Source organism: Vombatus ursinus, unplaced genomic scaffold (genome assembly GCF_900497805.2).
Source record: "Vombatus ursinus unplaced genomic scaffold, bare-nosed wombat genome assembly UNPS02012082.1, whole genome shotgun sequence".
NCBI classification, from domain to species: domain Eukaryota; kingdom Metazoa; phylum Chordata; class Mammalia; order Diprotodontia; family Vombatidae; genus Vombatus; species Vombatus ursinus.
Window position 1 is genome coordinate 196,847 of NW_020951860.1, and position 26,481 is coordinate 223,327.

The window sequence follows — 26,481 nt, forward strand, 5'->3', positions numbered from 1 at the left end:
GAGCTCCTCGACTTTGGCCACTCTGGCCTCTTCTTGTTGACCCTACTGGATAGTACCAGTCTAGAATCACCCACATGACCCTTCTTTTTTCCTGTTAGTCTCCAAACACCACAGCAACACGTCTGGCTCCCAAGCACACATCTCATAGGGTTGCAGTTTTGGGAACTCCAAGTATCGTGGAAAACAGAATAAAAAAACATGGAAATATAGACAGGGAAGACAATCCAATGTTCCTTTAGGCTGGTGACTTTACACAGCCCTCCTTCACTGAAATCTTACTGCATGTATACAAAGAGTTTAATGTAGAAATACATTAATAGGGACATAGGCAAGGATAGAGATACAGGAAAAAAGGGTTTTAAGAGAAGAAGTTAGGAGCAGTAAGAAATTCATAAGCAAAGTAAACTCCAGTGTTGGAGGGTGGAGCACATGTGGGAGTAGATTAAAAGGAAAGGAACAGAATAAAAACATATGATAGGGAACAGGCAAGGGGGGGAAATGTGGGGCAATAGAATGAAAACAGATTACTTCAATTATATGGCATCATGGCATCACCTTCCTGATGTCATGGTCCTCTTTGAGAATGAAAGACAAACAACAACAATAGCAGTACAGGTAGTTTGGAATCAGATTACAGAAGGCTTTAAATGAGACATTGAATACTAGAGAGCTGTTTATAGGGTATCTTAGAAACAATAGAAAATGCTGAAGATTTTTGACTGTAGGAACTATATGGTTATTCCAGTACCCTAAGAAGATCATTTTGGAGCCTGTGATGGATTGAAAAGTGGAAGGAGTGGAAGCAGGAATACCAATTTGGATGCTATTACCGGACTTCCCATGAGAAGCAATAGGGGCCATGTGAACAGAACACATGCTTGGGAAACATATTATGAGGATAGAATTGTCAAGACCTGGCAAATGATTCAAGAAGGAGGGGGGAGGAGGTTGTATGGAAGAAGGAAGAGTCAAAGATGATTCAGATTTTGAATCTGAATTACTGTAATGATGGAGACACTCTCAACAGAAACAGTGAAATTTGAAGGAAAGACAGGTAAGTTCATTTTGGACAGGTTGAAGTTTGAATTTTCAAAAGGACATCCAGGTGAAGATGTTCAGAAGGAAGCTAGGGATGCAGAACTAGAATTCAGGAAGAGATGAGTAGGTATAGATGATCATTGAGATCATAGAACTGATGAAATCACCAAGGAAGAGAATATATAAAAAAAAAAAGATCCTTGAGAGACACCAATGCTTGGGGGTGGCAGTTGGTGAAAGATAATCCAAATGATGATCCAGCAAAGGAAATGGATAAGGAACAGTGAGATAGAAGGAGGACTAGGAGAGAGAGTAGTATCACAAGAGCCAAGCTATTAGAGAGTATCTAAAAGGAGGGAATGACCAATAGTATAAAAAACTACAGAGGTCAAATAAGATAAAGACTAAGAAAAGGTTATCAGATTTAGCAGTTAAGAAGTTGTTGATAACTGTAGAGAAAGCAAGTTTATGTAGGCAGAAAGCAGATAACAAAAGGTTGAGAAATGAATGTGATGCATGCATACAAAGAGTTTAATGTAGAAATACATTAATAGGGACATAGGCAAGGGTAGAGATACAGGAAAAAGGGGGGTTTAAGAGAAGAAGTTAGGAGCAGTAAGAAATTCATAAGCAAAGTAAACTCCAGTGTTGGAGGGTGGAGCACATGTGGGAGTAGATTAAAAGGAAAGGAATAGAATAAAAACATATGATAGGGAGCAGGCAAGGGTGAAAAAAGTGGGGCAATAGAGTGAAAACAGATTACTTCAATTACAGATCACTAATGTTAAACTCATTGCCCTTTAATCACCATCTTCTTTGTAAAGAGATGGGCTGAGGGCCAATAGGACAGAGTACAAGAGGATATAATGGAAGGAAATACACAAATAAGAATCATAATCCTGAATATAAACGGAATAGACTCACCCATAATGTGAAAGGAAAGGGAAAGGATAGGATAACAAAACGAATTGGAAAGTAGAATCTAGCAATATGTTGTTTATAAGAAATATTCCTGAAACATAAAGATCACACAAAGTTAAAATAAGGGGCCAGAGCAAAGTCAGTTATAATTCAAATAAACTCAAAAAAGCAATTATAATCCCAGGCTTGGTGATAGTAAAATTAGAAATGATTAAAAGAGATAAACAGAGAAACTACACTTAACTTAAAGACAAAATATATAATGAATCAATATAAATACTATATATGTGACAAAAAGCATAACGTCTAAATACTTAAAGGAAAAGTTAATTGAGTTACAAGGTGAAAGAGACTGCAATAGGAAAATACATTCATCCACCCCAGACATCTTGAGACATCTTGCAGTGAAGATGTACCCCCATTTAAATTTCAGTGAAATTGAAGACTGGGAGGAGCAAAAACAAAAACATTGACATGTAAAAGAGAAGTCCTTTGGGGCATAAAGGAAGATCTCATTCCATGGAGGGGACTGAATAGCTAACCTGTATATGAAATGGTCATCAGGGAAAGTGAATTCCCCATAATACAAATAATTTTGGTGCCCTTTTCCACAGCCACTCATTTACAAGGGACCCCAACAGGACTCCAGGAAATGTAACTGGCTAGTTACTACATATAGTGATTTAGTCCCTAATTGATGAAACCATGCTCTGAACCAGGAGGAACTGTCAAATAGAAGAGGCTAGACTTTTTCCATGTCATCATAAGAATTCTCCAGAAAAAGAATAGACATTGAGGCCCTGCTGTCCTACAGCTGCCTTGGCTATGAGTAATTTCTACACCCATACCTCAGTTCCTGCAACCTATCTTTGGGGGAGGGAGTCCAGAAGGGATGATACAGACTCATCCAGGATATTTGGTTCCATTTTATATTTGCTAGGCCATGCTGGTGAGATATTTTACCTAGACACTTCTTCTTGGGTGCCCTATTTTGCCAAGGACTCACTTTTTTTCTTCTTTTGTTTTAGGTTGTAGTTAGACAGTCTGTTTCCCCTGTTTGTTTCCCTTCTAAACCCGATCAGTTCCTTTGATGTAACTTTTGCTTATTTGAATGCTTAAGTATTAATAGCTATTGAATTAGTACATATGTGGAAGCTGATATGAGCAATGTGGAATGGATGTTGCATCCCTAGAGCACTGAGGTCTAGCACCATGTTTAAAGCCACACAGAAGACTCCTAGTTAAAGGAGTGTCATAGGACTTGAGAGATGAGGACATTGAGAGCATTTTACAAGATGCTTTTGAAACTTTGAGGAGATGTGTTCACTAAGCAACATAAGGAAAATAACAAAATATGATCTGTTTTCTGTAAATTATCCAAGAATGCAAACCCTTCCAAAATTCTTGATTGGATAGAAGTTTCAGAAAGTAATTGGAAACATTATCAATCCTCTCACAGATAATGAGAGGTTATTGCATGGGGTGAAGTCTCGATTTATCAATGAAAAAGTATCTGGAGGCAGATTATCAGGGCTGATCTGGAAGGAAAAGCTATCTGAGGCACCAGGAATAACGACAAGTGCCAATAAACCTTCACACATCATGGTCTAAAGTGTCAGATCACAGTAGAAAAGCACAAGCCTAGGTTAAGACTTTTCTCAGGAAAGGAGCTATGTCACCCGAGGGAAGAAATGTGGAATATGTGGGTCAGAAATGTGACTTAAGCACTAGAAGACTGGCAGGCATCTAAAGTACAGAAACAAAGAGGTAGATCACTAGAAAGTCAAACTTTTGGAATTTCACAGAGCCTAAAGATTTCAAGGCTGAATCACATTGCGAGAATGCTTATACAAGAAATACAAGAAAAACAATGACATGGGAGTGGGGGAAATAACTCAAAAAGTATATGCCAAGTTCATTTATTCTACTACCTAGCAAAAAGAGAAAGGCCGGACATGTTTGTGAGTTAAGTGGATAGTCAATTACAGTGACCAATACAGGAGCAATAAAAATCCAAGGAAGCAAATGCGGCTGATTGTTAAGGTGCCACATACTAAATGGCTAAGGTAAGCCTCCCACAGGGTTACTCATAAAACCTGAGGTAGCAACACCCCCTTTGAGATCACTGCCATAACACATACTGGCATAGGCAGGTTGGGTTCCCTAGAGAGGCACTTGCTACCTTGATTTCTAGGGGTTAGCATGTTGGTAGCCATTCTAACACTAGAGCTCATGAGCCCACACTGGTGTGTTTCCCCTTAACATTCAGCCAGTAAATTCAATTAGCTTTCAGAAAAGGCCAAAAGAGACAGAGATAGAGACAAAGAAAAGACAGAGACATAGATGCAGAGACAGAGAGAGACAGAGGCAGAGAAAAATTATTAAGCGTTTGTTTTGTATCAGGAACTTTGCACTGATCTCTGAGGGCACACAAAAAAGCAGCCAAAACAGTCCTTACCCTCAAGGAGCTTATATTCTAATGGGGAAAGACAACAGTTAGAAGGGGAGCTAGAAAGAAGGCAGGAGTGCAACACAAAGTCGTACGGGAACATAATGTGGAGGTGACCAGGAGTTGGAATAGAGGCATGGTTCCCAAAAAGTTGGGGCTAAAGCTTACCTCTCAGAGCTGAACTTTGGTATTTGCTTAAATAGCATAGTAAGAACAATAGTGACAAAGTATTTCCTTCAGAAATTTGGGGCATACTTTCTTACAAAAATACCAGAAACCACAGTAGTGGGGGAAGAGCAGGCATGTGCTTTATCTAGACACATGTATAGGAAACATACATAGTCAAGGTAAATCACAGCTCTGAAATATCCAGACCTTGGTGTCCTTTCTTTCTCAGAGAGTCTTTACCAAGTTCATTGTAGAGATGGGCTTTGTTTCAGTAGTGGATGAATCACTCCACTGCCAAATGGCCTTGCTCCTCCTCATAAAGCTTGGCTACTCAGCTGGCTGGTTCCATCCATTGCTAGATTGGGCCACTGGATTTTTCATAGGGTACTGCTGCATTTCTGCTTGGTCCACCGGACAACCTAAGCTCTCTGGGCAGGTACAGCCTCCACCCCCTCCTACCTCCTTTGGGTTCATCTGTTTTCTTTTTAGCTGGAATCCTGCTTTTTTCTTTTTTTGCCACGGCAGCAAGCCTTAGCCTAGGCTTAGCAGAAGTCTCTCTCCTCTGACTCAGGGCCTTGGTTCTGAAGTCTGTCGCCTGCAAGCAGGAGGGGAGAGGTCTAGCCTCTTCTGTTTCTTCAGGATTCAGAGCAGAGCTCCACCAAGCAACATCCTCATTTAGGATAAACCACCAATTACATTTATCAGCCTCCTATTGGAGTTCCATATAAATGAACGGGGCGAGAGGCGGGGTGGGGAGAAGGTAGAGAGGCAGTCTGTGAAAGTTCACTGTCTTTGCTGGCCTTTTCATATGCAGCCTAGTCACCAAAGTCTCTAATCCTTTCCAAGGTGTAGGGTGTTTACCCCCTAAAAGAGTTTCTTCTTTGTCAGTCTTAGCCCCTTCCAACCTTCAGTTTTGCTGAAATCTAAATGGAGCACACTCTTATAATCTCATTTATTCCACTGCTGCTCCTCCCTGCCCCCCCTTCTACCTTTTGTTTGAGAATAGTCATCAAACCCAGTACTCCCAATGGTTCTAGAAAAGACCTATCAATTACGCTATGGATCTACTCACCATTCTTCTGATTTTCCTGGACACTTCCCTGTATGTGTTGCCTCCCCCGTTAGAATGTAAACTCCAAAAAAAAAAAAGAAAAGAACAGAAAAAAAGAAAAAAAAAGGAAAGAAAGAAAAAGAAAAAAAAGAATGTAAGTTACTTGGGAGCAGGGACTTTTTCAATTTTATATTTATATTCTATCAACTAGCACACAGTAGGCACTTAACAAATACCATTTATTCATTCATTCAAGACACTTTCTTTCTAAACTCCTACCCAGTCACCTGATTTCTGTATTTAAGCTCCACCTCCCCACAAGTCAATCTGCTCCCCTACTCACCACTTTCCACACTCCAATATTCTCATTCAGGGTTCTTATTCACCATACTTTCTACCCTTGCCCCCAGCTCTGTTCCAGTAGCTGTTACCCAATCCTCCTCCTTTCCTTGTACTACCAAAGGAACCCAGAGCTCTGAAATTCTCATTTCCCTGCTATCTATTCCCCCATCCCCTAACTCTTCTCCACCTCCTTTGTCTCAGAGGAGATAGAATAACCTCCCTGAGCTCTCAGCTTGATGCCTCTTGTCTGGCTGTAGTCAGTGAATCTCTTGGTGCATAGGGAGTCGGGGAGACAAGAGCAGAAGTGGCAGGGAAAGCCAGAGACAGAACTAATGTAGATCCAGCTTCCCACCTGCCCCACCCCCACAAAGATCCATCAGCCCCTCTCCCTGCCTAAGGGTTGTTGTGTGAGTAGTGATGCTCATACAAGCTGCCATCTGCTCTCTTTTCTCTCCCCTATTCATTGTCTCTCTGGAAAGGTCATGTTCTTTTCCTTCTGTGTGGAGGGAATGGGATCTGACTTTAGAAGGTTACCTCATAGAGAACAGAGAACTGTGGGGTGTTGTACCAAGCCAGGCCTTGTAGGTGACTAGTAGCCCCCCTGGGTAGCTCTGAGTCCAAGAATTAAATTTAGCCTCTGGGACCTAAATGGAAAAGGAAGGATAAATATTCTGACACCAGGATAGGAAGGGTGGTCAAAATGAATGGGAGGATCTGCCCAAAAAATAGTTATGGTCAGTGACATGCTAGAGAATCATGTGTGTTACAGTGATGTGCATCTCATATGAGTTATGAACTGGCACCCCGTACCCCAAATCCTTCTTTTTAAAAAATGTTATGAATGCCTTAGGTTTTCACATCACCTCAATTTCTGAATATATCTCCTCTCACCCAATGGGCCAGCCCTTATAACGAAGACGAAAAAAAGAAAGAGGAAAAAAAAAGTTCAGCAGAACCAACCAACATATCAATTATGTCTGACAGTATATTCAGTACGCCATACCTCTAGTCACTCACATACTTGTAAAGAAGTATGGGTCATTACAGTTTAACAGTAATCCAACATCTTTCTGCGCCCATAGTAGGTTTCCTCACTTGGAATTTCCTCCCAAGAATATTCCGGGTTCACATGTACATGGCATGCCTCTGTTCATATGCCTGCCCCCTGACACACAATGCCTTTCATTTTCCATAATTAGATGTTGCATCTCCACACACTCATTTCTTCAAGGTCACTGAGTTTGGATCCTTGAGGCTTTTAAGGAAGGGAAAGGCCACTAGAATGGGAATGAGAATTCACAGAATCACAGAATGTCATATTCAGAAATGACCATAACCATCATCTGGTCTATTTTTCAAATGAAGATACTGATGGGAAGTGACGTGTGCAAGTTCACACAGATGGTCAGTGGTAGAGTCAGAACCAGAATCTGTGTTGTCTTGATTCCCAAGTCCTTGCAAGGGTTGTAGCAAGGAGTAATGAGGACAAATAGACTGGAAATTCCTTTTTCTGTTAACATCTGCATGGCCTTGGGAAAGTCATGTCACTTGTCTGGGCTTCAGTGTCCTTGTCTTTAAAAGGAAGGTTTGTCCTAATGTCCCTTCGGTTCTAAGTTCTATGTTCCCATAATCCCATGACTTTTATTAAAAGTGCTTTTGCTTTCCATATTGGTCATAAGCTCATTATAGAGCCTTTAAAAGCCCTTAGGGTGAAAGATGCCTTAAAAATTGGAAGCGTGTTCTATTTGGAGAAGAGAAAACCAGGAGTGGGAGGAAGGAGGTTTGAATAAGCAGTTTCAAGTCCATGAAGAGCTATTCTGCTAGTGATAATGAATGGTCTTCTTCAGGACCCCCAAGGATTACTTGATATTATGCTGAAGCAAGAAATATTTGAAATGAGCACTTCAGAAGAACTTCCTTATGTCAGGTTATAAGAGTTAAGAACTTAAAAGGAAGGGTACTGGGTCATTTGAAAAAATCTTTGGATGGCCAGCAGTGTTTTTAATGACTCCAAGCCTATTCCTGAAACAATAATCTACCTTCTTACCATCACTATTATTACAATGATACTGTGCAAGTCACAGTCTCTAAAGAAATAAAGTTATGGGTCACCTCAAAGGCCAGTGTTGGTTGTGAGTAGTCTGAAGCCAATGAAGATTGCATAAGAGAAGTGGCATTAAAGTATAATGTCAGAAAAATGTACCACCAGAATAGGACATGGACCAATCATCTCTAATGTGCAGCCTGGGTCCTCCGTTGATATCCACAAAATGTCAAGAGATCTAGGGGAAGGCCCATAGCACATCGGATGGACCCTCTGTGGAGGATGTAGTAGAGGACATGGACATCACTGGATGACAGGACATGGATGGGTTGAGTGGTAGCTGGTGATATAGTGCACTGGACCTGGAGTCAGGAACACCTAAGTTCAAGTCTGGCCTGAGGCACTTACTAGTTATGTGACTCTGGGAAACTCATTTAACCTCTGTTTGCCTCAGTTTCTTCAACTATAAAATGAAGATAATAATATTACCTCACTGGGTTATCTGTAAAATAGAGGTACTACTAGAACCTACCTTGCGGGGTTGTTGTGAGGATCAAATACTATAAAATTTGTAAAAAGCACTTAGCACAGTATCTGGCACACAGTAGGCACTATATAAATGCTTATTTCCTTCCTTTTCCCTTCCCCATCTGCATCACCAGAGCGAATACCCACATAGCTGAGATCACAGGTCTGTGAAAGCATACCTAACACCTATCACAGTCCCTTCTATAGTAGGTGCTAAATAAATATTCACTGACTGACTGAATACTTAAAAACTACGTGAACTTGAGTAAGTCACCTAACTATTGCCCGAATTGGGAGCAGCAGAAGCGTAAGATCCTTGTGAGATGGCTAAAGCATAGTCCTGGCTGGAGGTAGTGACCCAGATTGAATGGTCTCTGCCTACCCTCTCCAGCCTCAGAATCCCCAAGGCTATTAAACAGCTTGATGCAATAAAGTCTGATCAATACGCATGAACAGTGTGACACGGTAGGTAGCCAAGATTAATCAATCAACAATGACTTGTTAAGCACCTACTGTGTGCTGGGCATTATGCTGAGTTTTGGGGATACAAGTACGAGGCATGAAACAATCCACACCTTCAAGGAGTTTAGCTTCTATTCTGACAGAGGAGAGAATAAGGACGTGCGTAAGTATTTGCAGTATAAATATAAAAAAGGATAAATACAAAGTAGCTAAATACAAGGTAGTTTTGGGGGGTAGGCTGTTATTAGTTATAGGGATCAGGGAAGGTTTCATGCAGAAGATGGTGCTTGAGAGGTGGTCTAGGAAGTGCAGGGAGGAAAGAATGCCTTCTGGGTATGGGGGACAGCCGGTGCAAAGACACAGAGATGGGGGTTAGAGTTGAATTGTGAAGAAAACAGAGACCAGTCTGGCAGTATTACAAGGTATAGGAAGGAGAATAATATAAAACTGACCTGGAAATATAAGTTGGGGCAAGGTTGTGAAGGGTTTAAAAAGCTAAACAGAGTGGTTTATATTTTATCCTAACTAAATATAAACTATATATAACTAAAAGGCAGCTGTCAAAGATGATTGAAAAGCTGAGTGACATGGTCAGATATACATTTAAGGAAAATGATGTTTTCATCAGTAAACTGAATTTTGGAAAGTAGAATCAGGGAGACTGAGAAATAATCTAGGTGAAAGGTGATGGGTGCCTGAGCTAAAAGGGTAGCTGTGTGAATAGATAGAAGAGGTTGGGTGCAAGAGATGTTTTAAAATGGCAAGATTTGTTGACTGATTGTACAGGTGGGGTGAGAGAAAATGAGATTATGCTAACGCCAAGGTAATGAATCTGGGAGACTGGAAAAATAGTGGTGCCTTTCACAGAAACAGGGAAGTTTAGAAAATGGATGCCTTTGGAAAAAGAAAACAACAAGAAAGTCAGTCCTGTTTTGGACATACTGAGTTTGAGATATTGAGACATCTAACTTGCCCCTTGTCCATTCTATTGGCATTCTATCCCTTGACAAATCTTAGTCCTGGCTTACTCTCATCATGTGCTTCTTCTATTCCTATTAGTTTGAGATATATAGCTTGCAATTTCTAACAAGCAACTGGTGATGTGGAACTGAAGCCCAAGGGAGAGGCTGAGGCTGGATATGAAGATATTAGAGTCATTGACATAGAGATGAGACTTAAATTCATTAGAACTGATAATGTTACTGAGAGAGAAAGAAGAGAGAACCTAGAATTTAGCACAGACCCTCGAGGAATATTCATAGTGAAGGGCTGTGATCTAAGTGATGAGTCAGCAAATGAGATTGAGAAGAATCAGTTACACAGAAGGAGAATCAAGACATAGAAGTGTCAGGAAAGTTGAGAGAGGAGAGAGTATCCATGGAGAGAGAGGGAGGAGGTGGGGAAAGAGAGAGAGAGAGAGTGCAGTCAACTATATCAAATGCAGCAATCAGATTAGGCAAACAGGCAACTCTAGAGAGAACAATTTCAGTCAAGTGACGAAGTGGGAAGCCAAATGGCAAAGGGTTCAGGAATGACTGAGAAGAGAGGAAGTGGAGGCAGAAAGTATACGTAGCTTTTTCCAGGAGTTTGAGAAGGGGAGAAAATGTATAGGATAATAAGTAAAGGAATGGTAGAGTACACTGAAAGTTCTTTAAGGATGAGAAACACTTGAGTATGTTTGAAGGAAGTAAGGAAAGAACCAGTAGAAAGATAAAGGAAGAAAGAGAGAGAGAGAGAGAGAGAGAGAGAATGATTGAGGTTTCAGTCTTCTGGAGAAGACAGGAGGAAATCAGACCAAGCGCACATGCAGAGAAGGGTTGCCTTGGCAAAGAGAAGACCACATCATTATCAAAGACTGGAGGAAAGGCTGAAGGGCTTTGATATGAAGAAATAGAGAGCTCATGTCAAATGGCTTCAATTTTCTCAATAAAGCAAGAGTCAAAGTCCTAAGCTGAGAAAGGATCAGGGAAGGGAAGATGTCATGGTTTGAGGGAAGAAAATTTGGAAGAGACTTTTTGGAAGTGAAATAGGGAATCAATTAGAGAGGAATAAAAAGATGGCCTTGCCACATAGTTGAAGTTAGATAGCATGAATGCATCAGTGATGTGACTTCCAACTACATTCAGCAGTACATGAGTAGGAATGGAAGAAACACATGATGAGAGTAAGCCAGGGCTGAGATTTGACAAGAGATAATTGCAATAGGTGCAAAAAGATTCAAGAGCCAAGGACAGCATAGAGTTGAGTTGGCTAACTATAGGGTTAAGATTGGAGAGGGAGGGAAATGAAGGCAGATTTTCCAAAAAAGAGAGAAGTGACAGTTAACAGAAACCATTGGTTTGTGCCCTGGTCAGATGATAGCTGCAGTACCCACTCTGTGCAGATTACATGCATAGATGAAATAAGGCACAATCCTTGCTCCCAAGGTCTAGTAGGGAAGTAAGACAGAGAAACAAGTAACTTTGCTTTAAGATAGTATATTGTTCAGTGAATAGGAAAGGCCCAGTCAAAGTGCAGTGGCATGTTTGAGGAAGTTCCTGCTGCTGGAGACATGAAAGAAGGTTTCATGGCAATTCCATGTTCCATGGTGATGTCTCAGAGCAAGAAGGGGAGGTCATTGGCCCAGCCAAGTGTTGGCTTCAGGGAAAGTGGGGAAGAAGCTGAGCAGATAAGAAACAGATGTACTTTGATACAATGGCTTTAGATTCATACCAGAAGAACCCCATGTAGACGAATCACCAGCACTAAGTGCTTAAGTGCTCTTGATAGACTTATAGGTTTACCTGTGAGTCTAATCATACCCTACAATTCCTCACCCAACCCCCACTTTCCCAAGCATTTCTTGTACCTATTGTAGGGCTCCCTAATGCCAATATTCTCTTAGTTCAGGTTTGAAGTTGGGATAAAATAAGGTAATTGTGAACAAGTCACTGAACAATTAACAAAAAGAGATTTACTTTGCCTTACAGCAAAGGATATACAACGATACAATAGTGCTTAGGATGAGACTTCCTCCTCCCCCACTCATCATCTCCATACGGAAGATAGGTAGGATATGGGGGAGGACATGCATGGTCTTCGGAAATCCACCAAGTCAGAGAAGCCTCAACTGACTACAGGTGGGACTTCTTAATGCATTTAGGTAACCAGTAAGTTTCATCAGAGAATCAGGGGCCAATCAGGTCTTGGGACTGCTTTGTCTCCTTTTAGGAAAATTAATGATCCATGTTATAGCAGGGAAGGAGGAAGGGTGGTCTAACATATTATGAGGAAATACTGGTAGATTTTAGTCCCATTATGGCACACAAAGGGACCATGTAGTCCATGTAGTCTATGTGAGTATGAAGTCTGCCCACTTCCCATGGGCTATTTTATATACCGCTGGCCTAACCACCTGACCCCAGAAGAAATGGAAAGAACTAGGAAGATAATATGGACCTGGGTATTTCTTCCCCAGGCAATGTGTTAAAATGGCAGTGGATTTGGAGCCAACAGGTATGGGTTTGAATCTCATCTCTGCAACTTACTATCAGTGTTACTTTAAAAAAGAACTTAACCTCTGCGGGTTTCAGTTTTTAAAGTTAGATGACCTTTAAATTTCCTTCCAGCTCTAAATCCTATTATTTAAGTGTGACTTGAATAGGCCCAATCAAGGGAGACAGAAAGTTCTTGTCCAAGAGAGAATCACAAAATAATCTGGGCAAATCCCTTTGAGACCAGGCAGAGTTTTCAGGGTTTAAAGCCAATGGAAAAATGCCCAGCCCATTGTGCCAATTTCTTCAATGTTAAGATGAGTTCATCTAGCCTCTCTGTATAGTCTGGCTCATGCCCTCTTCATGTTAAGTCTGACTTTCAAGCCCCTCCCTTCCTGAGTCCCACACTCATTCTCCCAGGGTCACTGAAGGTCAAATTCATCTCTCTGACTTCCTCCTACTCCTCCCTCCTTTCCCAATCTCAGTATCCTGGAGAGCTTGGACCATTCTGGGTAGAACAACTTCTAGACATCAAGAAAGGTAAATCCTGGGGGCAGCTAGGTAGCATAGTGGATAGAGCACCAACCCTGAAGTCAGAAGGACCTGAGTTCAAATCTGTCCTCAGACCAAACACTTGACACTTTCTAGCTGTGTGACCCTGGGCAAGTCACTTAACCCAATTGCCTAAAAAGAAAAAAAAAAAGAAAGGTAAATCCTAAGATATCAGATTATTAGGTTGTCCAGGGCTCAGACCACTACAATTCCCTTCTGCCTCATTGTGAAAAGTGACCAAAGTGTAGATCCTAAGGTCATTGGGCAAAAGCCTGATTGCCCTTGAGGTTGTGTTGACCAAGGCAACCTTCTCTGATGTGACACCTCCCATGTTCAGAGGTGATGTGTGAACTTGGGAAAAATCACTTCCACTCTCTGGACCTCAGGTTCCCCCTGCCAGATAAAGAGTTCTAGCCTGGGTGGGGGACGAGGGCCCAAGCACTCCATCTGTACACACCCACCCCTAACCCATTCCCCCAACCGAGCACCATTGCATTTTGTTTACAGTGACGACTCCTACACCCATGCCGGGGGTGGCACAGAGGACCCTTCGGCCAGCAGATCCAGCGCCCAGGAGCTGCAGGAGGAGGAGCTGCTAGGGGCAGGGGGGACCTCCGTGCTGGCAACGAAGGCCAGCCTCCACCACACAGCCTCCCCTGGCCGGCAGCAGCATGCCAAGGTGCTCTGCTCCCATGCCCCTGCTGCCTCTGATTACGAGCTGTCCCTTGACTTAAAGAATAAACAGGTACCCAGGGCCTCCACGGGGAGGGAGGAGGGTGGGGAGGGGAGGCAAGAAGGGGCCCTGTTTCTGGGGATTGTCACTATGGTTCCAGGTGCCCTGCCCCTCCCACCCACCACCCCAAGGCCAACTCCTCCAAAGAAATATTTATTTAATTGTTCCTCAGTTGAGCCATCTTCCTTGCAGAATCTTTCCTGCATCCCTCTTGGGAACCTAGGGCAGAGACCAGTCAATATCTCCTATCCTTTAATTCATTGTGATGTAGGACCTTCACACAGAACGTTGAGCAGATCCCCTTAACACCAGGCATCTGAGCAATGCCCAGGGGCTGTGGCCACTGCTGCCCTATGACCCTATAGGGAAAGCATGAACAATTCAGGTCATCTGGCAACTAGGCAAATGCATCATTGCCTTCTAGTGGAATAAGAAGATCATAGATATAGAGCTGGAAGGCACCTTAGAGACCATCTCATCCAACCTCCTCATTTTAAAGATGAGGAGACTGAGGCTCCGGTTGGTGCTTTGCCCAAAGTCACGACAGTGGTAGGTGTCAGAGCCAAAATTTTAGTACAGGTCCTTCTGACTCCAAATTCCGTGCTTTTTTCCATTGTGCCACAAAGTCCATACAGTGCAGAGAGCCCAGATCATATACCTGTCCAAGAACTAGATGGATCTTGAAAGAATTGAGAAGGGAGTATGGTCCTAGGTATTTCTTGTCTTGGGCTGGACCCAAAGACGGCAATATGGCATCATGTCAAGAGCACTGGATTTAGAACTTGAAGTACTGGTTCTGTTATTTAACCTATTTGGGGCTCAGTTTCCTCATTTAAAAATAAGGTGGTTGAGTTAGATACACACCCACCCACTCAAATATAAGATTCAGCATGAAGGGCCCAGGCATGATGAGATACTCCAGATTGTTATCATTAGCTTCCCTTTCCCTGATTGTAAGATGTGTGTCTGTTGGAGGGGTGGGGGAGGAATGGAGATAGGAAAAGCTCTTTACTTGGCATAAAATAAGATACTTCCAGATTTTGACTCACTGTGAGGGTCAAGGAGCCAGGGGATGTGGAGAATAAAAGGATTTTAAATTTTTTTCGGTATTTTAGCAGAAGTTAGGGGGAAGCCTTCTTGCCAAGATAATTGCCTGAAGGGAAGGCAGTCTGCCCAAATCTCATATACCTACTCCAGTAAAGTCCTGAAGTTTGCACCAGACCGACTAACGATACAGAAATCCAATGAGAAACTACTCTAAGTCACTTCTTCCATACCAGAACTGCATAAGAGGTCAGCCAGAAGCCCAGCAGCAATAGAAATGGAAGGCCCTCTAGCAAAGTGTGCATTCGTGTGACAAGAGATGGGACACATGTAACCTGAAAGACTTTGTGTCTAGAGGCAAGAAGAATGGAGGGCCACCCTGAAAAAGGTCCAGGGTGATCAGAAAGTCCCAGAGTTGGGCACCTCAGAAGACCTGGGAGAGTGGCAGAGGATAATGACCATCATGATGCAGTGTCACCACAGCATTCAGACCAGGACAGCCAAGGACTAGGGTTCCTAACACTTCTGAGACCCCAGAGAGGGCCTTGAAGATCCGGCATTCTGAACCTGAAGATACAGGAAGTCCTAATCCTGGGAGGTAGAGGGAAGCACAAGAACCCAGAGAATTCAAGATGAGACCAAGCAGTCCTGCCAATAGAAACAGGATACAGAACCTGACCTTAGCACAAAACCCCAGTTCAGGAGCTAAAGTCGGAGAGATAAGAAAATCAAAGAAACCAACCAGTTTAAAACCAGTATAAAAATTATTTAAAATCTAGAGATTCTCCAGTAGGAATGAGAAATTCCATAACAACTGCAAGCAGGAGGGAAAAATTGATTTTCTACAAGGATGATTTGAATACTTAGAAGAAATGAAGCAAAATAGAAAAATGGAATAAAATCTCTGGAAGAAAGGAAAGGAAGTAGAATAACTAGCCTAGAAGCAAAACTGTTAATTCTTACTAAAAAAAAAAATAGAATCTCTGAAAACTAGAATGAACCACACAGGTATCAGTGATTCCATGAGATAACAAGAAATGTTAGAATAAAAATCAAAAGATTAAAAAAATAGGGGGAAAATTGAGATAACGGATAATTAAAGAATCATCTGATTACCTGAAACCTACCATTAAAAGAAAAAAAACCTGGCTATTATATTCAAGAAGTCATATATAAAAATTGCCCAGATCTATTAGAACCAGAGGGCAAAGTAAAGATAGAAAGAATCCATTGATCACCTCCTGAGAGGAACTGCAAAAGGAAAACTCCCAGTAATGTCAAAGCAAAAATCCAAAGATCTCTCATCAAAGAAAACCAAAAACACTCCTAGTATCAAGAAAAAAAGCAATTCAAGAAACAAGGAACTACAGCTAGAATCACACAAGACTTGGCAGCTTTTATAATAAATGAGAGGAAATCTTAGAATAACATATTCCAAAAGGCGAAAGACATAGGCTAACAACTTAAAATATCTTACCCTGCAATGCTGAGTATAATCTTATGGGAAGGGTAAAGAATATGGGTGGACCTTTAATGGAAAAGAAGACTTTCAAATATTTCTGGTGAAAGGACTAGATTTGAGTAGGAATTCTGAAATAAAAACAGAAGATTCCAGAGAAAACTAGAAAGCAATTGGAAGGAGCTATATGATATGTAGTGATAATGTTTTAATGGAGAGAAGTAGCACATCCCTTTCAGAATCTTAATGTCTTCAAAGTGTATTGAGGGACTTAAATAAGATAATCAAAGGCCCTAGGGGTAGATTGGTTCTGCTTTGAAAGTTTGAAGAGGGGAAAGAGGAGGGAGAGTAAAAGGAATACGCTGGTGCAGAAAGGAGGAAGAAGGAGGTGTGATTTCTTATGATTGAGGTATGTGAGAAAAAGAATGTATAGATATGGAGTAAGGGGTGGGAGGAGTGGGCATCAGATGACCTTTGCTCATCTGAAAATGACAAAAGAGAATTGAATGTACAGTTTAGTGGAGAAATACATCAAACTTAACAGGTAAACCAGTAGGAATGGAAGGAAGCAGTAAAAAGGAAGATAATATTGGGAGGGAATAGTCATAAACTAAATTTCCAGATCCTGAAAAAAATTAAAAGGGAGAAGAGGAGATGAGAGAAAAGGAAAGGAGAGGATAGAAGAGAAGAGAAGTGAAGAGGAGAAAAGAGGAGAACAGAGGAGAGAACAGAGAAGAGGAATAGGGAGAGAGAGAAGATAAGGGAAGGGAGAACTAGAATCTAAGGGCATGCCTTTGATTTATTCTTAGGTAATTGTGGAATGGTTGAACAAATTGTGGCATATGAGTGACAGAATATCACTGAGTCATAAAAAATAATGGAGAACATGATTTCAGAGAATCTTGGATATTATAAACTTTTGCAGAGTAAAGTAAGCAGAAACAGGAGAATGAATTATATAAAGACAATACTGCAAGGGAGGGGCAGCTAGGTGGCGCAGTGGATAGAGCATCGGCCCTGAAGTCAGGAGAACCTGAGTTCAAATCTGATCTCAGACCAAACCTTGACACTTACTAGCTGTGTGACCCTGGGCAAGTCACTTAACCCCAATTGCCTAAAAATAAAAAAATTTTAAATACTGCAAGGGAAATTAACTTTGAACAATTTAAGAACTATGACCGACGATGTCTCTATGGCGTAGCATATTGCTTTCTGACAAGTGACAGACATAAGGTGCAGAAATATACATTTGTGGACATGGCCGATGTGTGGATTCATTATGCTTGACTATGCTTATTTGTTCAAAGTTTTTCCCCCTTTTTCTCTCAGTTTTTAACTGGGAGAGAAGGAGTAGAAGTTAGTAATAGGGATGCCTACAAAAGAGCCATTTTAACATTTTCAAATGCACAGAAGAGAACAGAAAGAATTTCAGAAGCACAGAAAAGGACAGTTTTGAAAGTAGTATGGAGAATTTATGACATACTATTTTTAAAGAAAGCAAATGAAATTAAATGGAGATTCACAGTTTCACAAGGAACCCTCTTTTGTGTTCTGCTGTGTGTCTGGAAATGCTTTTTATGTTTAAATTAAGAATTTTAAAATTTTGTTAAGAAGTTAGGGTGGAAATACTGTGAAGAAGGAACACTGGAATGTGGTTTAGAAGACTTTGGTTCCAGTCTTGTTTCTATCACAAACTGTGTCACCTTGGAAAAGTCACTCTCCTTACTCTGGACTTCTCTATTTTTATCTGTAAAATCCAGGGGAGGGAAGGGGAGATTGGATGAGTGGAAAGAGCACTGGTTTTGGAACCTAGACTCAAATTTCATCTTTGCTATTTCTCCTCTCTTCTAAAAACTGAGAATGAAAGATCATAGGCTTTGAAAACTATATTAGATTTCTTGTAGCTGCTGGTGAGTTACGCAACAACCTTGACTTCTTTAAGGTTCACTTTTCTCTTTTGTAAAGTGAAAGCACTAGACTAAATAATCCTTATGGTGCCTCCTATGATCCCTAAGGTGGCAGGGATAAGATCTAGACTTGTGATTTCATTAGTATTATGAGTGAATTACTAATTAATTAATTAGTAATTAATGCAAGTTGGTGCCTTTTCTGAAACTTAGGTTTTCTCAGGCACTGAGGGGTTGGTTGAGTTGTCCAGGGTTGCATAGCCAGTATGTGTCAGGACCAGGACTTGGACCCAGGTCTTTCTGGTTTAGTGGCTGGTCATCTACTACAGTCAGTTGCCTCTCCCCTAAGAAGATAAATAGGACCAATGTAAAGTCTTACATGGGTTTGAAAATCAGCTTAAAAAGTACAGGATGAGGGAGACGTGATTAGACAATGGATCGGGAGGTATCTGTGGGCTGCAAGCTCAATATGAGTCAGCAATGAGATGTGGCAGCCAAAAATGCTAATGTGATCTTGGACTTCATTATAGAGAGGCATAGCTTCCAGGAAAAGGGAGAGGGTAGTTCCTCTGTACTCTGCCCTGATCAGACCTCATCTGGAATATTGTGTTCATTTCTGGGCACCTTGCTTAAGGATATTGATAAGCTGGCAAACGTAGAGGGAATAAAAATTATGATGGTAAAGAGAATCAAGTCCATGTCATTGGGGAATTGATGGAAGGAATCAGGGATGTTTAACCTAGAGAAAATTCAGGGAGATGTGACAGGTATATTCCAGTGTTTGAAGAGCTGTCATGTAGAGGGAGTATTAGATTTGTTCTGTTTGGACCCAGAGGGCAAAACCAGAAGAAATGGGGTAAAGTTGAGGATAAATTTAGGCTTGATGTCAGGAAACACTTCTTAACAATGGGAGCTCTCCCAAAGTGGTGTGGACTGCCCTGAGGGATAAGGGATTCTCCCACTTTCAAAGTCTCCAAGCAGAGGCTAGATGTATATTTGTTGAGCAAGTTATAGTGGAGCTTCCTTTTGGTTATCAGTTGGATTGGTTGGCTGCTAAGGTCCCTTGCAGCTCCAAATTCTATAATTTTGTGATGATAATCTGTGAGGACTCTTCTGTGAAAACACCAGCGCTAGGACCATCCTGAAGCATTGGATGAATCCTCTCACTAATCACTGAAACCCTCATTTGTCCGAAGTCCAATGTTCTGCTCATACTTTGCTAATCATTCCTACGTTACTATCATAATTCAATGCTTCTTGCTCGCATTAACCTTTCTTCTGTATTTCCCTACTACACATTCTAGGATCCAAGTGAGCTTGCTAAGAATTTATTCACAAGGAAAGAATTAACCCATAAATAATACAAAAGATACAAAGAATCAGTATATAAAAATAATTTTATCAGTGGACCCTCTGGCCAGCTTTAAATTTGCTGATGGTTTCCTGTTGATTCTCATGAGGGGGTTGGCTGGTGCATCATGAGATATAGCACCATTTGGGATAGAGAAAGAAATGTGTGGCCTCTTTATTTTCCATCTCCTGCCAAACTGGCCAGTGCCAATTCCCTTTTCCAGAACATTCTGCTGTTGGAGGGTCTGCTCAGATTCAGATCTCCTGAGCTTATCCCACTCATGCATGTTAAGCTCTGTGCAACATTGATAGCCAACGGCTACCCACATATTCCCCAGGTATAACTCATTGCTTCTTCACCGGTTTTATTCACTCCTTTCTCATGCAATGGGCATACATAATACTTTGTAATCTCCCATCACAATTTTGGACTACCCTGTTACCCTCATTTAACCTGGTTACTCATTGATGGGGAGAAAGAGAGAGAGAGAGAGAGAGAGAGAGAGAGAGAGAAATGGAAGCTGATGGTATAAGGTTGGGAGACATGTAAGAGTACCAAGTCTAGGATTTGAGGGAGGCATTTTGCTGTGGTGACTAGAATGATGTACTAGGAGGCATTTTACCTGTCTTTTACCTTCGCTTCCACCATTAACTCACTCTGCAACTTTAGCCAAGTTAACCTTTCAGGGTCCGAATTGCCTCATCTACAAAATGGTAAGGCAGGGAACCAGAATAGATGATCTCCTGAGATTCTTTCCAATTAGGATCTAGGACTCCCTTCAGGTCCTCTGGACTTGTACATTCTCAGGTTGGAAGAGGTCTCTCAGCTTCCAACCAGGTCCACCACCCAATTTCTCCCTTTTCCTCAAGGTCTCTATGCTCCTGTGTGGATCTCCTCCATGGAACTCTTCTCAGTTCTACTCCCCTAAACCTGCACAATCATAATAATTAGTACAGTATAGGTTTATCCTCAAAACAATTCTGTGAGGCAGAAAAAGAAGCTATTATTGTCCCATTTTACCAGATGAGGAAAGCAAAGCCCAGAAACATTATTTTATTTACCTAAGGTTCAAACAACTGGTTAGAGGCCAGGATTAGAATCCAGTTCTCTGAGTTCAAGTTCAATACTTTTCCCACTATATTAACCATGGGATCACGAAGAGACACATGTGACTAAACAACAACAAAATGTTGCCTTTCATCAGGGCATTCAGAGAGGTGGCATGAAAGGTTTAGTGAAAAAAAAGTGCTAGGCTTGGAATTGGGGTTCTAGACTCTCTTCTAAACCTTGGGCAAGTCAAATAACCTCTCTTCCCCCAATTTCCTCACCCATTCCAGGTCTATGGAGTATGGAATTCTATGGAATATGCAGAATTGGGCTCATAATAGGCTTCTAGAAAGTGTCAATATTCCAAATCTGCAAGATGATGCCACCTCCTATGATTCCCTCTACCTTGACCCAGGAGTTGAGGAAGTCAGACTAAGAATTCAGTGTTACCGAGGGTTATACTCACTCAAGGGTAAAATGGTGGTCGTTGCAATGGGTCCAGGGAAAGGGAGCCAGTAAAAGGATCAGACTGGAGACAACAGAAGGAATCTTCTACGTTGGCACATGAGTAAGGGTCGCAGAACTGTGGCTATAGGCCCTTGGGGTCCTGGGGGAGATGGGAAGAATTCTCTCTGACTCATCTCATTCATTCCCCATCCTCCACACCTTGAGGAACCCTAAGCTCTCCCAAAAGGATGGGCACTCCAACTCCATTAGATCTGTGATCGAATACGAGTACTCTGTCCAGTAATGCAAATAGCAATCTATTTGTGCCTGGCCATCTAGTGACTCTTGGCTATGTCCTCCCATCAATCTGGCCAGGGATTTTCACCAATGTGTTGGGAACCTTCCTTTTGTTTTTGTGATATTGAATGAATACCATTGAAGTATATGATATGTTCCATGGCTATCCCTCATTCTTACCATGCCATAGGCCTATCTTCTTCTCTTATCATACATTTCTCTGATGACATCTTTTATGCAGCTTCTCCTGCATAGGATATTGGGTACCCATCCTTTAATTAAAAGCTCTCCAACAGCCTTGCTCAGTTGCCTATTCTGTAGAGGGTCCAAAGAGAACCTCTGCCTCCCTCTTTGTATCAAACCTGAGATTTAGGACAGACCTTTCTTCTGTAGGATTCTCTAAACAAGCCATATCTGAACATTCCAAATCCCCTGTGACCTCTGTCCCACCTTGGGTATTTTTGTCTCCCTCTCCCATGCCTACTCCTTGTTACTCCTTCTCTGGCATCTAATTAGCTTCCTCATCCCAGAACACGTAGACTGTGACCTAAATATAATTTTTTAGGCTTGGTTTGGTGTGGCCAAGATTTTGGTTGTTCCATATAGATTTTTTAAAAATTTTTCTTGTTTTCTAATTGTCACTCTGGAACAAATTGTTACTGATCTGCAAATCTTTTATTACCAAAAGTAATTACTTTTTTAGAACCTATACATTAAAAAAATCTTGGCTTCCCTTTCTTCTTCTCCTTCTTGTGACTTGTGTCTTGGTCCACCTACATCTGGCTGTCTTTTCCTCCCCTGTTCCTTCTTCCCGCTCTCTGAGTCATTCAGAGTTATTCATTTTACTAAAGCTATGGAGGATGGAGCAGTCTTCAGTAGAGAATTTAGATATTTTATGTCGAAGTGTGACTTGGTTTTGGAAACACTGATCTAAGTTTCAGAAGAAACCTTTAAACATATGAGTTCTGACTCCCCCCCCAGGCCTAATGTACCCCACATCTGATCCATGGCCATGGTAACCATACATACTGTGAGGTCCTAACAGCCACTCTCACTCCACCCCCAACCCAACTCAGCATCAATTTCTTATCCATCCCAATCAGTGTAGGCCCCAACGCCCCAAGCCATCAAAATGAAGCCTACTAATTAACATTAAGAGGCATATTAGATAAATGGAACCCTGTTCAAAGGCCCCCTCACCTCTGGTATTAGCTAAAGACAGTTGTTTAAGGAGGAGTGACTAAGCAATAATTACTGATGATGCATGGGGCTTGGAGTAAGTCAAAGGAGATGCTCCCCCCATCCTTCCATCTCCAATTTGCCTTTTCTGGCCTCTAGAGATTCTCCTTCTCTTCTTTAACCCTGTCCCCATATTCTGTTTCATGGATACTTATTAGAGAAATGGGATAACACCAGAGGTAGGCAAAGATCTGTGAAATTGCTGAGCCAAAGGGAGTCATGAAGAACTCTGTAGGAGTCATTAGACATTAATGACAACTGAGGCCTATGGACCCTGCATGGGCAAGGCAGGCTTTAAAAGCAAATGACTCTCAGGCAAACAAACATCAACTATGCTATTGCTACTCCTCCAAAGACTCCCTTTAAGGACTCTGTTATGTCTTTTATAGTTCCCCAACCTCCTAGCATATAAAATTGTCGGCTTTTCCTGGAATGATCCTTTCGGCATAATGGACTTGAATCTTATCTCAAACATATCTCAACCCCTGACTCTTCTCTCATCTTGGTACCACCCTGTCATGTTCCCTGCCTCGTTGTTCTTATAAGACACAGATCTAGAATTTCCCAAGGAGGGAAAGTGGAGGTGGAGAGCTGAGAATGTGGGAAGAGTTGTGATGTTTTGGTTGAAATACCTATAGAGGACATTGTACTCAAGGCACTCCTGGCCATCCATCTCTGAGTCTCTAGCAGCAGCTGATGGACTGGGCATGATAGCAGAGGCTGGGCTAGTAGAAAGCAGTGGAAAGCATGAGACCAGAAATAAAGTGATCTGGGTTCTAATCCTAGCTCCACCACTAATTGTGGGAGCCTAGGCAAATCACTTTATCTCTCTGGGAAAACAAATTTGGTGACAGAACACTTTTGGGAGTGATATATAAGGGCCAGTCTGGAGGATTTATGGAGAGAGAATAACTCCAGGACAAAGAAGGAAGGGGGAGTTTTGAAGTAAAATACAGGAAAGTAAATGTATTTTCATACCACCCCAAATATCACATGTAATAAGTATTTGAGATATATGAAATTTAACCAGGAAGATATGACTGGTATTGAGTGAAGATAACATGTTGTAGTGGAAAAAGAACTGAGGACTAGCACTTGAAAAGAAATATGGGATTTGCACTGGTTCTGCTAGCATAGGTGCTCTGTGACCCTGGGCAAGTCACATGCCTTCTCTGGACCTTGTTTCTTCATCCATAAAATGCAAACTAGATGATCTCTAAAGTCCCTCCCAGCTCCAATCCCTATGATCACAGGAACCCCTATTCACATTGCACAGAACACAAGGATTCCACAGGACACAGTTTGGCAAATATAGCCTAGAAGATGTCAAAGGCTCAAATGGTATAAGATGCTTCTAAATCCCTTCTATCTCTAATATGCTTCCAAATTAGATGCTTCCAGAACTTAGCACAGTGACTGGTATATAGTAGGTACTAAATAAATGCTATTAATTGACTGCTTCTGGCACAGAGCCCTAGTCTGGAGCTATAAGATTTGGATACAGGGTTTCCTTCAAAATAGCAAGTAGTAAAGAGATGAGGGATAGAAAAAGCTTGTGACGTTTTATTTGAAAGGATGATGGAGAAAATTCATTAAAGAGATATTTGTTAAGCATCTCCAATCTGCGGAGTGCTGTCTAGATGCTAGAAGAGATACCAAACATAGATAAGATCTGGGCCCTGTCCTCATGCAGTTCACCATCTAATTGTGGGGAGGGAGAGATGAGTAAAAACTAAGTGATGCTTAAGAGAGAAATGGATGTTAATGTTTGGGAGGATCAGGAAAGGCTTCAGGAAAGGAGGAGATGGCATTTGAGCTGAATTTTAAAGGATGGGTATATTTCAGTAGGCAGTAGTGGGAGTGAGCATAACATTCTAGGTGGAAAGGATGACAAAGGCCAAAAAGTAGGATAGAATAGGATGTATCCAGTAGAAGACAAATAGTCTGGTTTTGCAGCATAGCACAAACAGCAACATAGAACAGATAGCAGAAGACCTTGAATGTCAGGCAAAGGAGTTTGAATTTTATTTAATAGTCAATAACAGGTCAATTAAAGGTTTTGAGCAGAGTTACCTGATCTGATATATGCATAAGGAATGGTGTGAAAGATGAAGAAGAGGCAGAAAGAGAAGGCAAGAAGAGCAGTTAGGAGTTTTTTTGCAATAGTGTTGGCAAGTGATAATGAGAGCTTGGAATAGGGTAGCAGCAATAAAAATAGAAGAGGGGATGCATGTAAGAGATGTTGTATAGGAAGAAACTAGAGGACGGCAGCATATAATATTGGACGAAATGATGGACTTGGCATGGAGAGTCATGGGTTCAAATCCTACCTCAAACACTTCTCAGAGCCTCAGTTTCCTCATCTGTGACATAGGGATAATAAAAAAAAACTTCATTTGTAGAGTAATGTTGATAATATTTGTACTGTTCTTGTCACAGGGCTGTTGTGGTGAGGATTTTTGAATGGTGTTGTGGTCCAGTTATTTTAGTCATATCTGACTCTCCATGACCCAAAAGTGCTTTACAAACCTGGAATATCTCTAGCTATTGAGAAAATCAAATTGATATTATCTCCATTTTTGTCATTGATTCCATTCTGTATCACCACCAACATTTTATATAACTGCCTAAGACACATTTCTTTATCTTTGAGTTAAGTTTGGAAATTCAATCTTTTTTCTCTGAGTTAAGTCTAAAAGTTGTTTCCCTATAAATCACTTTGATTAAAAGAAACCTGTTATATCTATACCCCTAGGTGTCTTTGAGCAATTAGAGGAAATCTATTATTTATATACCATCAGTTATTCTTGCAGATGGACTAAATCAATCAGAATTTCCTAGTGACAAGATGGAAGGAGGAGTTGCTTGCCCTGCATTCCCAGTTTCCATCCAATCATATTGCCCCCCACATCAATGATGTTTCAGGCTTTGTAACCAATCATATTATTTTCCCCATCTATGATGCTGCCTTCTATTTTTTTTTTGATGCTCCTTTTTTTTTGTCTGTAAAAGTGATCCATCAGCCTTCATTCGAGGTCTTTCAGCTTGCTGAGGAGCTAAAGACCCTTTTTACTGGTAACTGCTAGCCTTACTAATAAATTGAATATACTCAGAACTTTGTTGCCTCAGTTCACCTTAATTTCAATAGTAATACTATCTATCAATCTATGTCTTTTTATAGAAACATCTTTATTTATGCTCTTTGAGAGTAGGGATTGTTTCACTTTTTTATATTTGTATCCTTAGCACCTAGCAGGGTACCTGGCACATTGTAGGTATTCAATAAATGCTTGTTGATTAATGGATTGATTATATCCATCAACCTATATTTGGACACAGTAGAAAACTACTATATATACCCAGACCTGTGATTTTGCTAGTGTAGAGAACTTCCTGTGCACATACGTATTCTACCAATGCAGATCAGTCACTTTTCTGTAACTTTCAGCTTTAGAAAGCTTCTTGGTCACTGAGGGAGAGTTTAAATCACTTGCCCAAGATCACACAGCCAATATATGTCATAGTAGGTACCACTTGAAAACCAAGCCTTCCTGATTCTGAGGCCAAATCTCCACCTGCTCTGCCTTGCTGTAAGTGTGAATTGTGATTTAATATTATTATTAACAGATTGGATATAAGTGGTGATGAAGAAGGAAAAAGATTTTAAGGCAAAATTTCAAACAGAAGTAATTGGGTGAATGGAGATGCCCCTAAATGAAATAGATGTAGCAGATTTATGGGTTGTGGGACATAGGGAAGGGTGGGACATCCAGAGATTGATGTCCTGTTGGAAACTTGAAATGTAGGTCTAAAGTTTGGGAGAAGGGTAGGCAGGAGATAAAATTTTGAAGTCATCTGTGAGAATATGATATTCGAAGCCATGGAGGTGAATGAGATCAGCAAGGGAGGGAGAGTATAGAGGGAGAGAA

At 41.2% G+C, this 26,481-nt stretch overlaps 1 protein-coding gene across 1 annotated transcript in view; it reads left to right on the forward strand.

Moving 5' to 3' along the window:
* IQSEC3 (IQ motif and Sec7 domain 3) overlaps positions 1-26,481 on the forward strand; it is a 152,554-nt gene that overhangs the window by 65,778 nt on the left and 60,295 nt on the right. Inside the window, exon 3 of the mRNA XM_027857356.1 lies at positions 13,536-13,773. Coding sequence (XP_027713157.1) covers positions 13,536-13,773 — 238 coding nt within the window. The remainder of the gene's footprint in view (positions 1-13,535; positions 13,774-26,481) is intronic.